We start from the raw sequence: 13,960 nt of genomic DNA, 5'->3' as shown, positions 1-13,960 counted from the left end.
CAGGTGTGGGCCAGATGGAATGCATGTTCTGCTGGCAGGAGTGTGTTTTATGTTTGTCTCATGATGGGATCAACCCTCCACATGAAATTTGGTTCAGATGTGGAGACTGGTGAGGCCACTCCCACCAAGAGAATAGGAGAGATGGATTAGTCACATGCTGAGGCTTTCTGGGGGAGCAGAGCAGGTCTGAAATGGCTTGAGAGAACAAGGAGCAGCTTTCATTATGGTTAGGGGGTAAGGCCAGGCTGGCGGCCTCCCTACACTGGCCAGGGCTTTCCTGATTTAAATTTCCCTCCAGTGCAAGGGAGAGAGCACCAGGGCTTTCTTATCAGCCCGCCCAGCTGTGGGGCACAAGGGGAAGAGGGAGGCATGGGGCTGTAAGGTTGTCAAACATCAAAAATGCAGTCAGACTCTATTACAGAGTGTAAATTAATACGTGCACTTTGGAAACCAGGTTGGTGATATTTGACGAAGCTGAGGAGCACAGCCCCTGCGGTAGATTAAAACAAATGGCTGCAAATTCTTTGCTCCTCCTCCCATGGAGAGGTGGAACCTAATCCTCTCCCTTGAGCCTAGGCTGGCCTCAGGGACTTGCCTGACCAGGAGAATGCTATAGAAGTGATGGCCCTGGGACCCGCAAGGCTGAGTCTTAAGAAGCCTCACAGCTTCTCCCCGGGCCTCTTGGAACCCCACTTCGGAGGAAGTCAGCTGCCGTGTAAGAAGTCTGGGGGAGCCAGGCCGTGAGGAAATCCATGCAGGCCAAAGGTAGAGGCTGTGTGGAGAGGGAAGAGCTGTCTGGCCCCAGCTGATCCAGACTTCCAGCCCAGGCACCAGATGTGGAAGCCAAGAGATGACTCCAGCCCTGGCCACCATTCACCGGCAACTGCATGGGATCCCAGCAGCAAGACCCCCGGCAGAACCCAGCCAACCTGCAAAAGTGTGAGAGAGAAAATCAAATTGTTGTCGTAAGCCTCTAAGTTGTGGGACGGTTATTATGCAGCAAGAGATGACTGGAACAGCTCCCCCACTGATCCCACTTCTAGACCGGTAACAGCAGGAAACTCCCACCGATGTGTGCATGGAGACGTGTGTACAAGGATGTGCATTAGAATGTTGTTTATAACACTGAAAAAGTGCCAAAAGACTAAGTGTTCATTGACAGGAGAGTGGAGAAATAAATTGGGGCATAAACATTGGCTGAAATACCATACAGCTGTTAAGAACAAACTAAACCCAAATGCATCATCATGGATAAATCTCAGAAACATTCTGGAAAACCCTTGCCTGGATTCTTCAAGAAAAAGTCAATGTCCTGAAAGACATATAAGACAAGGAACTACTTTAGATTAAAGGAGACTAAAGAGAAATGACAGCTAAATGCAATACATGATCACAGATTAGATCCCGGATCAAAAAAAAATCATCTAAAAAGGGCATTACTGAGAACATTTTAACGTGGGCTGTATATTAGGTAAGATTACTGTATCTATTTTATCAGTGTTCAGTTTATCACATGTGATAATGGTACATGATTATGTAGGAGAATATCTGCATCCTCAGGAGATGCGAGCTGAAGTAGCCAGTGGTTTAGAGAAATATGTGCAGGTGTGTGTAGTGTAAGAGACATGGAAATTAATAAAAGAAACCTTAACCAAATTGGGTCGGGAAGGCCTGTAGGGGGAGCTCTCAGCCCTATCACACATCATCAATTACACCAAACAAGAAAAGAGGATGCTTGCACCTTGGACAGTAAGGAGAACTACTTACTACTGAAGGAAGACTTCTCTCCTCACCAGGTAACAGCCCAGCCAATCGGAAATGCTGCAGCTCAGCCAATGAGAAGCATTGCCGCCCTGACCTGCTACATCTCCCCAGAGGAGTTTCATTCAGGACAGTCCCTCCCTACCCCCCTTTTCTCTATAAAGGCAGCTCCCCTCCTCTCTTTTCTGGATTTGCCTATGGTACGCCATAGATGCACATCCTGAATTGCAATTCTTTTGTCTACTCTCCAATAAACTCATTTTGAGATAAAATAACAGGCAAATTTGCTTTTTAAATTGACAGAGAAAGAGAAAGTAAATGTGGCAAAATGTTCACAATTGTGAGCCTAAGTGGAGGGTGTTCATTATATTATTCCTACAACTTTTCTTTAGGATTGAAAAATTCTCAGACATTGATTCGATGGATACGTACAACACGGATGAATCTCAAAAGCATTATGCTAAGTCAAATAAGCCAGGCCCGAAGGCCGCATACTGTACATGATTCCATTTAGAGAGCGTTCTGGGAAACACAAAATAATAGTGACAGAAAGCAGACCAGTGGTTGCAGGGGTTAGGGGTGGCGAGAGAGATTGGCTGCAAAGGATTACGGGGAACTTTGAGGGGTTATGAAAGTGTTCTATACCATGATTGTGGTGGTAGTTACACTTCTGTCAAAACTCATCAAATGAAACACTTAAAATTGGTGAATTTTATCATATATTAATTATTCCTTGTAGTGGGTTGAATTGTATCCCCCAAAAAATATGTCCAAGTCCTAACATCCAGTCCCTGAGAATGTGACATGATTTGGAAACAGGGTCTTTGCAGATGCAAGTTAGTTAAAGATCTCAGGATGAGATCATCCTGGTTTTAGGATGAGCCCTAAATCCTGGTGTCCTTAAATGAGAAAGGAGAGCGAGATATGGGACCCAGAGAAGACCCAGAGGGGAGGGCCGCGTGAAGATGGAGGCAGAGACTGGAGAGATGCAGCTACAAGCCGAGGAGCACCAAGGATTGCCAGCAGACACCAGAAGCCAGGAGAGAAGCATGGAATACATTTCACCCTTAGAGCCTCTAGAAGGAACCAACCCTGCCCAAACCTTGATTTTGGACTTCTGGCCTGTAGAACTATGGGACAATAAATTTCTGTTGTTTAAGCCACCTAGTTTGTGGTCATTTGTTACAGCAGCCCTAGGGAATGAATATCTACCTCAATTTAAAGCTGACTTTTGGGCCGGCCCCGTGGCTTAGCGGTTAAGTGCGCGCGCTCCACTACTGGCGGCCCGAGTTCGGATCCTGGGCATGCACCAACACACCGCTTCTCTGGCCATGCTGAGGCCGCGTCCCACATACAGCAACTAGAAGGATGTGCAGCTATGACATACAACTATCTACTGGGGCTTTGGGGAAGAAAAAAAAAGGAGGAGGATTGGCAATAGATGTTAGCTCAGAGCAGGTCTTCCTCAGCAAAAAGAGGAGGATTAGCACAGATGTTAGCTCAGGGCTGATCTCCCTCAGCAAAAAAAAAAGCTGACTTTTTTTAAGTTGGGAAAAACATGGAAACATCAGGTTAAATGGAAAAAGCAAGCTGCAGAACAATGCGTTCAGTGTGAAATATTTTATATAAAGGTTTTAAATGCTCCAAACAATAGTACTTATTGTTCATAAACTTTGCATATACTGTAAAAGCCTGGAGGCGCCTGGGTCTGGACCCACACCATTCCCACAGGGGTGTCTCTGTGGAGGGGGCAGGGAATGCCGTGGGGCATTCTGCTGCCCTCCAGATGCCCAGCATAGACTGCCCAAGGCATTGTGACATGTGTGAAGGCTTCCCCAGGGAGAAGTCCCCAGAGCCAATACTTGGAACACCAGGGGCCCACCAGGTGGTTGGGAAGGTTGGGGAGAATGTTCCAGGCTGAGTATGGGCCTGGAGGCTCCAGGAAGCTAACTTGTTTGGGGGCAGCTGGAGAGCAGGTGAGGGCTGGGTTATCATCCCTTCCCTTATCTGGACTAGTCCCAGCCTCCCTAGGGCTTCCCTGGGGCCACTCTGTCCCTCCTTGCCATCTTCCCCTGGGATCAGCAGGGAGGCTGGGGGAGAGGAGCTGGGGGCTGAGGGAGGGGCCAGGAGGCCAGGACTTAGGTCCAGCAGGGAAGCCAGAGGCCAGACTCCTGGGTCCAGAGAAGGCTGGGGGCCAGATTCAAATGTCCAAAAAGTGACTGGGGCTGGGAGCCGGGCAAGCTGGGAAGACAGGTCGGTCATGTAGCCACAGGCAAATCACTTCTCCTTTCTGAGCCCATTCCTGGCTGAGAATGGTATGACCTCACAGGTTGCTGGAGGATGGAATACATTGTAACATGCGTGGTGAGTCACCGCTTGTGGCCGTGCAGAGGATCGCCAGCACCAACTAAGGGCTGCTACTTCACCCTCATTTAATCCTCACAACCCTGTAAGCTAGGAACTGCTATCACCCCCACTTTACAGATGGGGAAACTGAGGGCTGCAGGTTAATCAGCTGAACGGCGTAAGTGTGCACAGCTGGTAAGTGGCCACACTGGGATTTGGACCAAAGCCATGCAATGCCAGTGCCACGAGCCAAGCTCCTTTGCTGTACTGTTTTATTGCTTCATTTCTCGTTTATAGATTACACCCCCTCCCAGCTCCTGGATGGACTGTGAACCTCCTTGGAGTAGGGCTTTGACCACTTCATCTCCAGATGAGCCCAGCCCCCTGCCTGGCAGAAGGGGGCTCCGGGAAGATGTGTTGAGTGTGGGCGTGATATGAGTGGGATCCAGGGTGACCCTGGCATTTGGAGGGGGTCAGGTGGCAGCACCAAGGGGAGACTGGGGTATTTCCAGCCCTCCAAAGTCCAGCAGGCTGTTCCCACAGGTGCTGCGGGAGAAAATGGTGGCCTTGGTAGGCAACACAGACCTCAGACCCCTTTGCAAAAGAATTAGCGCCCCTACTCTGTGCTGGCAGGGAACCTTGTCCCAGCCCCAGGACCCAGGAGTCCCAGCCCCTAAACCACCCCTCCAGGGAGTCCTTGCACCCATTTTCCCACAAGTCAGGAGTCCCAGCTCCCTTCTTCCTCCTATTTTCCTAGGACCTAGGCAACTGGGCCCCCAGGCACCCAAGACTCAGGAGTGCTGAGCCCCAGCCCCAGTGTGCAGGACTCCGCCAGTGCCAGCTGGCAAAAGCTGACAATGCACATCTCCGCCCAATGTCACCTTCAACGACGTCGTGTCAGTAGCTTGACAGCAGCCGTGGAGGGAGTATTTATACCTCGGGAACTGGTGAAGGCAGCAAATCTGGGCTTTCTTTCCCCCAGAGAGCCCATTGTTAAGTGTTACCAGCACGCCACTGCTCCCAGCCCTCTGTTTGTCCCTGCTCACCAGGCCAGGGGACCCTGACAGGAGACTCGTGAGAAGCCACCAGGTCATGGCTGGGGCATCACCCACATGCTCAGGCTGCACTGGGCTGGAGCCCGGAGCCAGCCCTGGACCCTCCTGATCTCCACATCAAGGGCCCCAGTCCTGACTGGAGCGTGGTGTCCAGCTCTGGGCTGCCTGGGAACCAAGAGCCCAAAATGGAGCCACACGGACTGAGATGTGGCTACGGGCAAGTCGCTTTATCTGTCCTCACCTGCAGCCCCATGTCAGCATAAGAGGCCAGACCCTAAAGTCACACTTTTGCCGTTCACATTCAACTTCTGCCCATGTGACCCCAAGCAAGTTAGATCCTCCCTGAGCCTCAGTTTCTTCATCTGTAAATTGAGGATGATAGCAGTTCCTGCTTCATTAGGAGGTCATGAAAGTAAACAAGTTATGCTATAAAACAGCTTACTTAGCAGAGTGCTTCATACAGGTTAGATTTGTTGTTATTATGATTGCTAATAATTTCCTGTCCCACAGGGCAGGTGTGAGGGGAAAGGAGCTCAGCGGTGAGGTCTGCATACAGTAGGTGCTCGATTAATGGACCCTGTCATTTGCGATGGCAGCAAGATGAGTCAGTGCCTCGGACCTGGGTAGAGGAGACTGTCCTTCGCCCCCGCCTGCCCATTCCGGCCACCAGGGGGCGCCCTGTCCCCGCCCGCGGCCCCGCCCCCTCACCTGTGCGGCCAGTGCACCTGGCGCCGCCTCCGGAAGAGGGGATCGGGGACCGCGGGGACCTCGGAGGGAGCCCGGCGTCGGCGGGTGAGAGCTAGGGGGCGCCGAGGACACGGGCCCTTCGAGCTTGGGCGGGACAGGACCGGGTGGATTCAGCGCGGGCGGCTGGGGGGCGGGGGACGCCGGCAGGAAGGCAGGCGGTGGCTGGGCTCCGGACGTCTGTGGCTGGGGTCGAGAGGCTGGGGGCCCTGATGACTGGGTCGAGATGCTAAAGGGCAGCTCCTTGAGGGGAGGGGGAAGAAGGAGAGACGCCCCGGGGTCTCCGGAGTCGGGTCGGGCCGCAGGGGCCACGTCTGGGAGACCCCCGGTCCGGCCAGAGAGTGGCCGGGCCGGGACTACGGCGACACCTGGGTCCTGAGGCTGGGACACCTGGCGAGGAAAGGAGTGGGAAGGACAGGTGTGTGTGTGTGTGTGTGTGTGTGTGTGTGTGTGTGTGTGTGTGTGTTTGTAGGGGGTGGGGAGACCTCAGGAGGGCTGGAGGGGGAAGCTACCAGGGAAGCCCTGTGCCTCCTCTCCCTCTGGAGCCCCTGACCTGCTGGGCCCTGGGACGCCCTAGGCCAGTGCCACCAGGCTTCCATCCCCAGGGGCGGGCCGGGAAGTAAACAGAAACCTGCGGTGTCGCGCTCAGTCGCCAGCACAACCTGTTACCTCGCCCTGCCCTGGGCCGGATACCCAGGCCCTGGGAAACTGGGGGCTGAGACCAACATTCCAGAAGGGGTGGGGGATGGGGCTGAGGGTCTGGTCACCTGAGTTCTGAGTGGTGGGGACCAAAACCCCTGGCTGCTGAGAAAACAGAACAAGGGCCAGGGCATCTGAGTCCTAAGGAGCTGGGGCCCTGGGCTTCTGTAAGAGGAGGGGCTGGATTTCTGGGGGCAAAGGGGTGAGGGCACCTAAGTTGCCAAGGCCCTGGAATCTTGGGAGGAGAAGGGACTGGACTCATCTCTGAGTCCTGAGTCCCTAAGAACCTGGGTTCTGGGAAGAGTTTCCCAGCCGGTGGGGGGCTAGGAGCCAGAACAGCTGGGTTCTGGGAAGAGCAGGGGGCAGGGACTGTCAGTGGGTGGCCTGTGGTCCAGGAGAACTGGAGCAAGGTTACCTGGGAGCAGAGAATGTCTGCCGGAGGCAGGGGGCAGGGCAGCTCATTTCCTGCTTCTCCTTGCCTCAGTTTACCCTGGGGACATTAACGGAGCTGGGCGGCCCTGGCTGCAGGATTGGAAGGGCAGTGGGCAGGTGGAGAACTGCAGGAGGGCCAGGTCTTGGGCAGTGGGGAGCGAGCCCTGCTGGGCTGCAGAGTAGAGTGTTCTGTGGCTACCTGTCCCCACAGACCTACCTGTCCCCACAGACGCTGCAGACACCATGAGCTCCCCTGAAGGGCCGAGCTTCCCATCGGGGCTGCTCTCGGGGGGTGCCTCCCCCAGCGGCGACGAGGGCTTCTTCCCTTTTGTGCTGGAGCGACGGGACTCATTCCTGGGAGGGGGCCCAGGGCCTGAGGAGCCCGAGGACCTGGCCCTGCAGCTGCAGCAGAAGGAGAAAGACCTGCTATTGGCCGCGGAGCTCGGCAAAATGCTCCTAGAGCGCAACGAGGAGCTGCATCGGCAGTTGGAGACACTGAGCGCCCAGCACTCTGAGCGTGAGGAAGTGAGCTGCCGGCAGGGCACAGGGGTGGGCAGGTGGCAGGGGAGGAAAGCTGGGCACAGGGATGCCTCTGGAACAGTTCAGGGCTGGGCTCAGTCCCCCTGGCAGTGTTGTTCGGTGGTTGAGAACACGGGCTCTGAGGACAAATGAAGACCTGGGTTCAGACCCCTGCCTGGCTGTGTGACCCTGGGTAAGCCTCTGGCTCTCTCTGAATCTTGGGTCCAGCTCCTCCGCAGTATAGCGCACCTCAGGCAACAGTTACCGGGTGCCCCCTCCCTGCCTGGCTCTGGGCTGAGCACTTTCCATGCACCATCTTGGGCAGTTCTCACCCAACCCTGTGAAGGAGGAACAGTTCTTCTCTCTGCCCAGGCTCTGTTGTCAAACACTCTCTCACCCTGGCAGTCACGTCTGGCCCCCTAAACACCCTGGACACCACTGACCCCTGTATCCATGTTGTCAGCGGCCCCAACCACTGCCCTGTACCCGACCTGGGTAGCCTACCACGCCACACTCTCCCCACAGGGCCACCTAATGGACATCTCCACATTGGTGGCCCTCTTTTTTTTTTTTTTATTTTATTTTTTTTTTTATTTTTTTCCCCCCAAAGCCCCAGTAGATAGTTGTATGTCATAGCTGCACATCCTTCTAGTTGCTGTATGTGGGACTCGGCCTCAGGGTGGACGGAGAAGTGGTGCCTCGATGCACGCCCGGGATCAGAACCCGGGCCTCCAGCATCGCAGCGCGCGCACTTAACCACCAAGCCACAGGGCCGGCCCTGGTGGCCCTCTTGACTGTGATATCATCACCTCTGTCCCCATCCTGGTCTCTTACCTCAGGACCAGAGCCTGTGCATCTCCATGACCTCTCCTCCCACAGCCACGAGCCCTGTTGATTGTTCTTCTAGAATAGATTCTGAGTCCACCCACCTCTCATCGTCTCTGCAGCCCCCATCACCTCTGCCCCAGACACTGCAGCTGCCTCCTCAGTGGTCCCAGCTTCCACTCTCGCCTCTTGGAGCCCATTGTCCATGAGGCAGCCAGAGGATCTTCAACAGTTGCAAATCAGGGCTCGCCCGGTGGCTTAGCTGTTAAGTGCGCGCACTTCGCTGCGGCAGCCTGGGGTTCGCAGGTTCAGGTCCCGGGTGCTCACCGATGCACCGCTTGTCAAGCCATGCTGCGGCGGCGTCCTATATAAAGTAGAGGAAAATGGGCACAGATGTTAGCTCAGAGCCAATCTTCCTCACCAAAAACAGGAGGATTGGCATCGGATGTTAGCTCAGGGCTGATCTTCCTCACAAAAAAAAAAAAAAAAAAACTTGCACATCAGATCATTTCAATTCTTGGTCAGAATTTCCCAACGGCTACCCCTCACACTTTGAAACTGAAACTCCTCACAAGGGCTGAAAAGTCCTTGCGTGTGGACCTCCGTGACCTCATCTCAGCTGCACTCACTTCCTCCCCCGGCACATCTTTTCAGTTTCTTGAGTAACCCAAGTTTGTCCCTTCAGGGCCTTTGCATCTGCCGTTTCTTGCATGCAGCCCTCTTCCTTCTTGCCCTGCAGGAGTCAATTCAGACATCACTTCCTCCCGAAGGATCCCTCACCCCACCCCTCTCCTCTTCATCACTTCCCAGGGCTTCTCTACAGCCCTTACTGTCCCTCTGAAACTGCCTGGTTCAAGCATGTGTCCACCTGTCTATGACCCTCTGACTCTAAGCTGCTTTGGGGCAGGGGACTTGGTGGTGTCACTTCCTGCGGACAGCCAGACCCCAGAACAGGAGGAGCTCAGGAAATGATGAATGGATAGACAGACGGATGGACAGGAGATGTTAAGGGACTTGTCTGATCACAAAGCAGCAGCAGAGCTGGACACCAGCCAGGACGATCAGACCCTGAACCTGCAGGCTTAATCCTAGAGCTGTGTTGCCCCACACTATTGGGATGAGAGCTTGGCTGCCTGGGTTGGAATCCCTGGTTCACTAACACACTGTGTGTCCTTGGGCAAGGCATTTAACTTCTCTGAGCCTCAGTTTCCTCATCTGTAAAATGAGGACCTTAACGATTATAACTCTAGTGGATTAGATGAAATAATACAGGTAAGCGCTAACACAGGCCCTGGCGGGAGTACCTGCTAATAATTGCAGCAGCTATGGTGAGCATCACCTTCCTGCTTTGGGAGTCCATAGAAAGTGGGGGCCAGAGGCGGGCCCCCGGCTTGCCTACCTCCCCAAGCTGGGCATCTGGGTGTGCCAGGCGCGTCCCCCCGCTTGTCAGACAGGTTTTGGGGAGGGCAGGCAGAGGCATGGGGCCAGGGCGGGGCTGATCAGGGTTAATTAGAGGGAGCTGGCCGGGAGGAGCTGGGGGAGAGGGGCTGAGCAGGCTGAGCAGAGGCTGAACTCCGGAGCCCCTGGAACCCCAGTGTGTGAGGCCATGGGCCGGGGCTTAAATTCCGCCAGACTCAGGTGCCAGAAACGGTGCCTGCGACCTCGGGTTCAGAAACCGAGGCAGCTGCCAGAGGTAAGTGGGCAACAGGGAGCCCCACCCCACTCCAGCCCGGGTTCAGCCCCTCCTGTCTGGCCTGGAAACTTCTCTCTGCTGCTCTCCCTTCTCTCCGAGTCTCTGAGTCTCCGGGTCTTGCTCTCTCAGCTGCTTCCTCCCCGACTCTCTCCTCTCTCTTGCCTTCGTGCCTGTCTCAGACCCCCTCCGACTCTCTCTGGGTCTGTCTCTCCGTCTTGGTCTCTCTGTGTCTGCTCCAGTCTCATCTCTCCCTCTCTGTCCCTGACTCTCTGTCCCGGCCCCCACAGCGCCTGCAGCAGGAGAACCATGAGCTCCGCCGGGGCCTGGCAGCACGGGGAGCTGAGTGGGAGGCCAGGGCTGTGGAGCTGGAGGGGGACGTGGAGGCCCTGCGGGCCCAGCTGGGGGAGCAGCGCTCGGAGCAGCAGGACAGCGGACGCGAGCGGGCGCGGGCCCTGGGTGAACTCAGCGAGCAGAACCTCCGGCTCAGCCAGCAACTGGCCCAGGTGGGACAGCCCTCACCCTAGGTCCCTGGGCAAGGTGGGGGCAGATACCTGGGTCCCGGCGGAGGGTCAGTATGCTGGGCTTGGTGTTGAGGCTTGGGCCAGCTGAGGGTTCCACTGCCTCCCCTGCCCCCAGGCCTCACAGACTGAGCAGGAGCTTCAGAAAGAACTGGATGACCTTCGGGGGCAGTGCCAGGCTCAGGCTCTGGCTGGGGCAGAGCTGAGGACGCGACTGGAGAGTCTGCAGGGGGAGGTGAGTGCTGGCTGGGGCTGGGACCTATTGAGCCAGGAAAGCTGGGCTGGGGGCTATCTGGGCTGGCCCAGCACCTCCCCTCCAGCTCTGAGGCCTTTCCCCAGAACCAGATGCTGCAGAGCCGCCGGAAGGACCTGGAGGCCCAGATCCGAGGCCTGCGTGAGGAGATGGAGAAAGGCCAGGGCAGGCTACAGGCAACCCACGAGGAGCTGCTGCTGCTGAGGCGGGAGAGACGGGAGCACAGCCTGGAGGTGACCGCCGGGGCTGGGGCGGGCGCATACATTCAGCTGGGGCCTTGGCCGCCACCCCAGGGCCTCCTGGGAGATGAGGCCAGAGCGGGGTCACTGGGAGCCCCAGCAGCTGGGCCACAAGAGCATAGTCATTAGCCCAAGGGCAAGTGGGAGCCAGGGCAGGGTATTGGGCAGGGGTAGCATGCTCTTAGAATACATCAGAGCCCGGCAGCTGGAAGGAGGCCAGGGAGGAGGCTGAGGTCAGCACTCAGGCCAGAGATGATGGACCAGGTCTGGGGCAGTGCAGATGGAGAGAAGGGAATGAAGAGAGGCAGCATGGCCCGATGTTTGAGACCTCAGGAGTTTGTGCTTTGGGGTCAGCTCACTTGAGTTCTTATCCCAGTGTCCCTTCTTACTATTGTGGGACACCCAGCCTGGTTTCCCCATCTCGAGATGGGATGGCGGGGTACAGAGCTGTGTGAGGGTGTGAGGCACTCAGCGCAGCGCCGGCTTAGAAGGAAGGAAGGGTCAGTGCTGGATGATAGCAGCTAGTGACGGAGTTAGAAGGTAGACGGGTCGGGGAGGGGTCGGGGCTCTTCGAGGTGACCTGATGGGGTGGGGCTGGAGGGAGGGTGATCGGAGACTTTAAAGCCGGGGCGCCCGTCCGCGCCCTGCTTTATAGGCTAGGAAATCGGTGTCGGCCGAGGAGAAGTGCGCGGCCCTAGGCCGCCTAGCGATCCAAGAGCGGATCAGGCTGCGGCCGCAGGCAAGCGCCGACGCAGGGGGCTGCGTGGCTCTCCGCGGCGCGCCGGCGCCCCCTGTGGGCGGGCCGCGGGATGCGGGCGCCCTGGGCTGACCACCCACGCTTCTGTCGGTTCGTGGGTCCCTGTGCAGCTGGAGCGCGCGCGCTCCGAGGCCGGGGAGGCACTGAGCGCGCTGCGGAGGCTGCAGCGGCGGGTCTCGGAGCTGGAGGAGGAGTCGCGTCTCCAGGACGCCGACGTGTCAGGAGCCTCGCTGCAGTCGGAGCTTGCCCATAGCCTCGACGGCGACCAGGACCAGAACGCGGAGGGACGCGGTGACGCCCCGGTGAGCTCCCGGCCCACCTGCCCCCACGCATGCCGTACAGGAGGGCTGCAGACTCCGCCCTTCCTCCTTTTCCCACGAGGTTCGACACCTTACTGACCGACTGTTTCCTTTGGTGAACAGCCCACTCTGTCCCCGGAGACCCAAGAGGCGTCCAGCCACCAGCTTTCGCCCCAGGAGGAGAGCTTGGAGCCTCCCAAAAAGCGAGCATCCCTGAGCCCACGAGAGATACTGGAGAAGGAGGCCGAAGTGGCTCTGCTGCAGGATGAGGTGGGTAGGGAGGGGCATAGTGCTGGATGCAGAGCCCCTTCCAAAGACAGTTTCTCTTTCCCATCTACACCTCCGAGCCTTTGCCCACTAATCCCCCTCTTCCCGGATCGCCCTTCATCCCAACAAACTTGTAGTCCTGCTTCAAGAGCCAGCTTGCATGCCACCTCCTCCAGGAAGACTTCCTGGATCACACTTCCCCCTTAGTCTCGCCTCCCAATACTTCTCCATGAATCCGACTAGCTCCGCCCCGCCCCACCCGGCACCAGCCTCGGGGCTCAGAAGACTCGTCTCCGGTGGGCCACAGCTGTTTGGGGTTTGTGAAGCAGGCAGGGGAGGGCCGGGAGAGCTGGAGCCGGGCTGCCGGGAAGAGCAAGGGCTGGGAGACCCAGGGCTGCCCGCTTCTCTGCCCCCTCCCCTACCCGCAGATCGCGCTGCAGCGGGCAGAACTACAGTCCCTGCGGGAGGAGCTGCAAAGGCAGAAGCAGCTGCGGGCGCAAGAGGACCCGGATGAGGCCCTAAGCGGAGCCCTCTCGGACCGGGACGAGGCCGTGAACAAGTGAGCCTGCCTCTGCACCTTCCACCGCCCCGGCGGGGCTGCAGGCCCCCAGGGCACTCTGGCCCTTCTAGGCCCCCGAGTCCTCCACCGGTGTTATGGGCTATAATTAAACCCCACTCCGACCCAGGGGCCGTCTCACTTCTTTGGTTTCGGTGTTAGCGGCCCCACTCCCGCCCAGGTCCAGGAGCCCCACTGGGACCCCTGCTCGCTGAGGCCCCAGGGCCCTCGGACCCGCTCTCAGTCCCTCTCTCCTGCAGAGCCCTGGAACTGTCCCTGGAGCTCAGCCGCGTCTCTCTGGAGCGGGACTCCCTCTCCCGGGAGCTGCTTCGCACCATCCGCCAGAAGGTGGCGCTGACGCAAGAGCTGGAGGCCTGGCAGGTGAGGGGCGGGGCCGGAGGGGCGGGGCCCGGGGCGGGGCCGGCGCGCTGACCCGCCCCCCCCGCGCGCCCGCCCCGCCCGCAGGACGACATGCAGGTGGTGATCGGGCAGCAGCTGCGCTCGCAACGCCAGAAGGAGCTGAGCGCGGCCGGATCCGCCCCGCGTCGCGCCGCGCCCCGCTTCTCGCTGCGCCTCAGCAACCTCTTCCGAAGGACCTGAGGGCCGGGCCGAAGGGGCCGCCCATGCCCTCTCAGGCTCACTTTCCTCTTCCGGCCAGTGGAGCGACAGGGCCCCGACTGTCTTCCAAAGGGGGCTAGTGCCCTCCCCGCCCCAGGAGGCTGGGCAGGGGCTCACTGGGAGCAGGGGCCAGCTTTGGGGACCAGGCGCCCCAGGTGGTGGCGGGAGCAGGTGGGGCCAGCTTTGGGGACCAGGCGCCCCAGGTGGTGGCGGGAGCAGGTGGGGCAGAGCTGTCTATTTTTCTAATCTACATAGGTCTATCTTTTCTAAGCACTAGGCCCCCTGGCCCTGGCATGCTCTACGACAGGGATGGGGGTGGGTATTTATGTATCAAGATCAGACAGAGTAATATATAAATCATTACACCGACTTGGCCTCC

The 13,960-nt window shown here is 57.6% G+C and overlaps 1 protein-coding gene across 2 annotated transcripts; it reads left to right on the top strand.

The window, feature by feature from the left end:
* Window positions 1–5,900: 5,900 nt before the first annotated feature.
* BICDL2 (BICD family like cargo adaptor 2) lies at window positions 5,901–13,950 on the top strand. Of its 2 annotated transcripts, none has more exons than XM_087449499.1 (10): window positions 5,901–5,954; window positions 7,267–7,562; window positions 10,362–10,577; window positions 10,711–10,827; window positions 10,932–11,078; window positions 11,952–12,143; window positions 12,264–12,410; window positions 12,836–12,966; window positions 13,224–13,344; window positions 13,429–13,950. In XM_087449499.1, the coding sequence occupies exons 2-10, from the start codon at window positions 7,281–7,283 to the stop codon at window positions 13,561–13,563; spliced, it is 1,488 nt and encodes a 495-aa protein (XP_087305625.1). In that variant the 5' UTR covers window positions 5,901–5,954; window positions 7,267–7,280; the 3' UTR covers window positions 13,564–13,950. The 2 variants fall into 2 exon arrangements, with proteins under 2 accessions (XP_087305625.1, XP_087305627.1); XM_087449501.1 differs by lacking the exon at window positions 5,901–5,954 and adding an exon at window positions 6,212–6,324.
* Window positions 13,951–13,960: the final 10 nt, after the last annotated feature.

This window comes from Ceratotherium simum, chromosome 26, assembly GCF_057802395.1.
Source record: "Ceratotherium simum simum isolate JZ-2026a chromosome 26, ASM5780239v1, whole genome shotgun sequence".
NCBI classification, from domain to species: domain Eukaryota; kingdom Metazoa; phylum Chordata; class Mammalia; order Perissodactyla; family Rhinocerotidae; genus Ceratotherium; species Ceratotherium simum.
Note: the sequence above shows the minus strand (reverse complement) of the source record. Positions and strands in the feature narration are given on the sequence as shown.

Coding starts and splice junctions, on each gene's coding strand:
- BICDL2 (XM_087449499.1), top strand. CDS start 7,281: ATGAGCTCCCCTGAAGGGCCGAGCTTCCCATCGGGGCTGCTCTCGGGG. Junction 10,828..10,931: donor TGGAGAGTCTGCAGGGGGAG/GTGAGTGCTGGC, acceptor GCCTTTCCCCAG/AACCAGATGCTGCAGAGCCG. Junction 12,967..13,223: donor CGGGACGAGGCCGTGAACAA/GTGAGCCTGCCT, acceptor TCTCTCCTGCAG/AGCCCTGGAACTGTCCCTGG.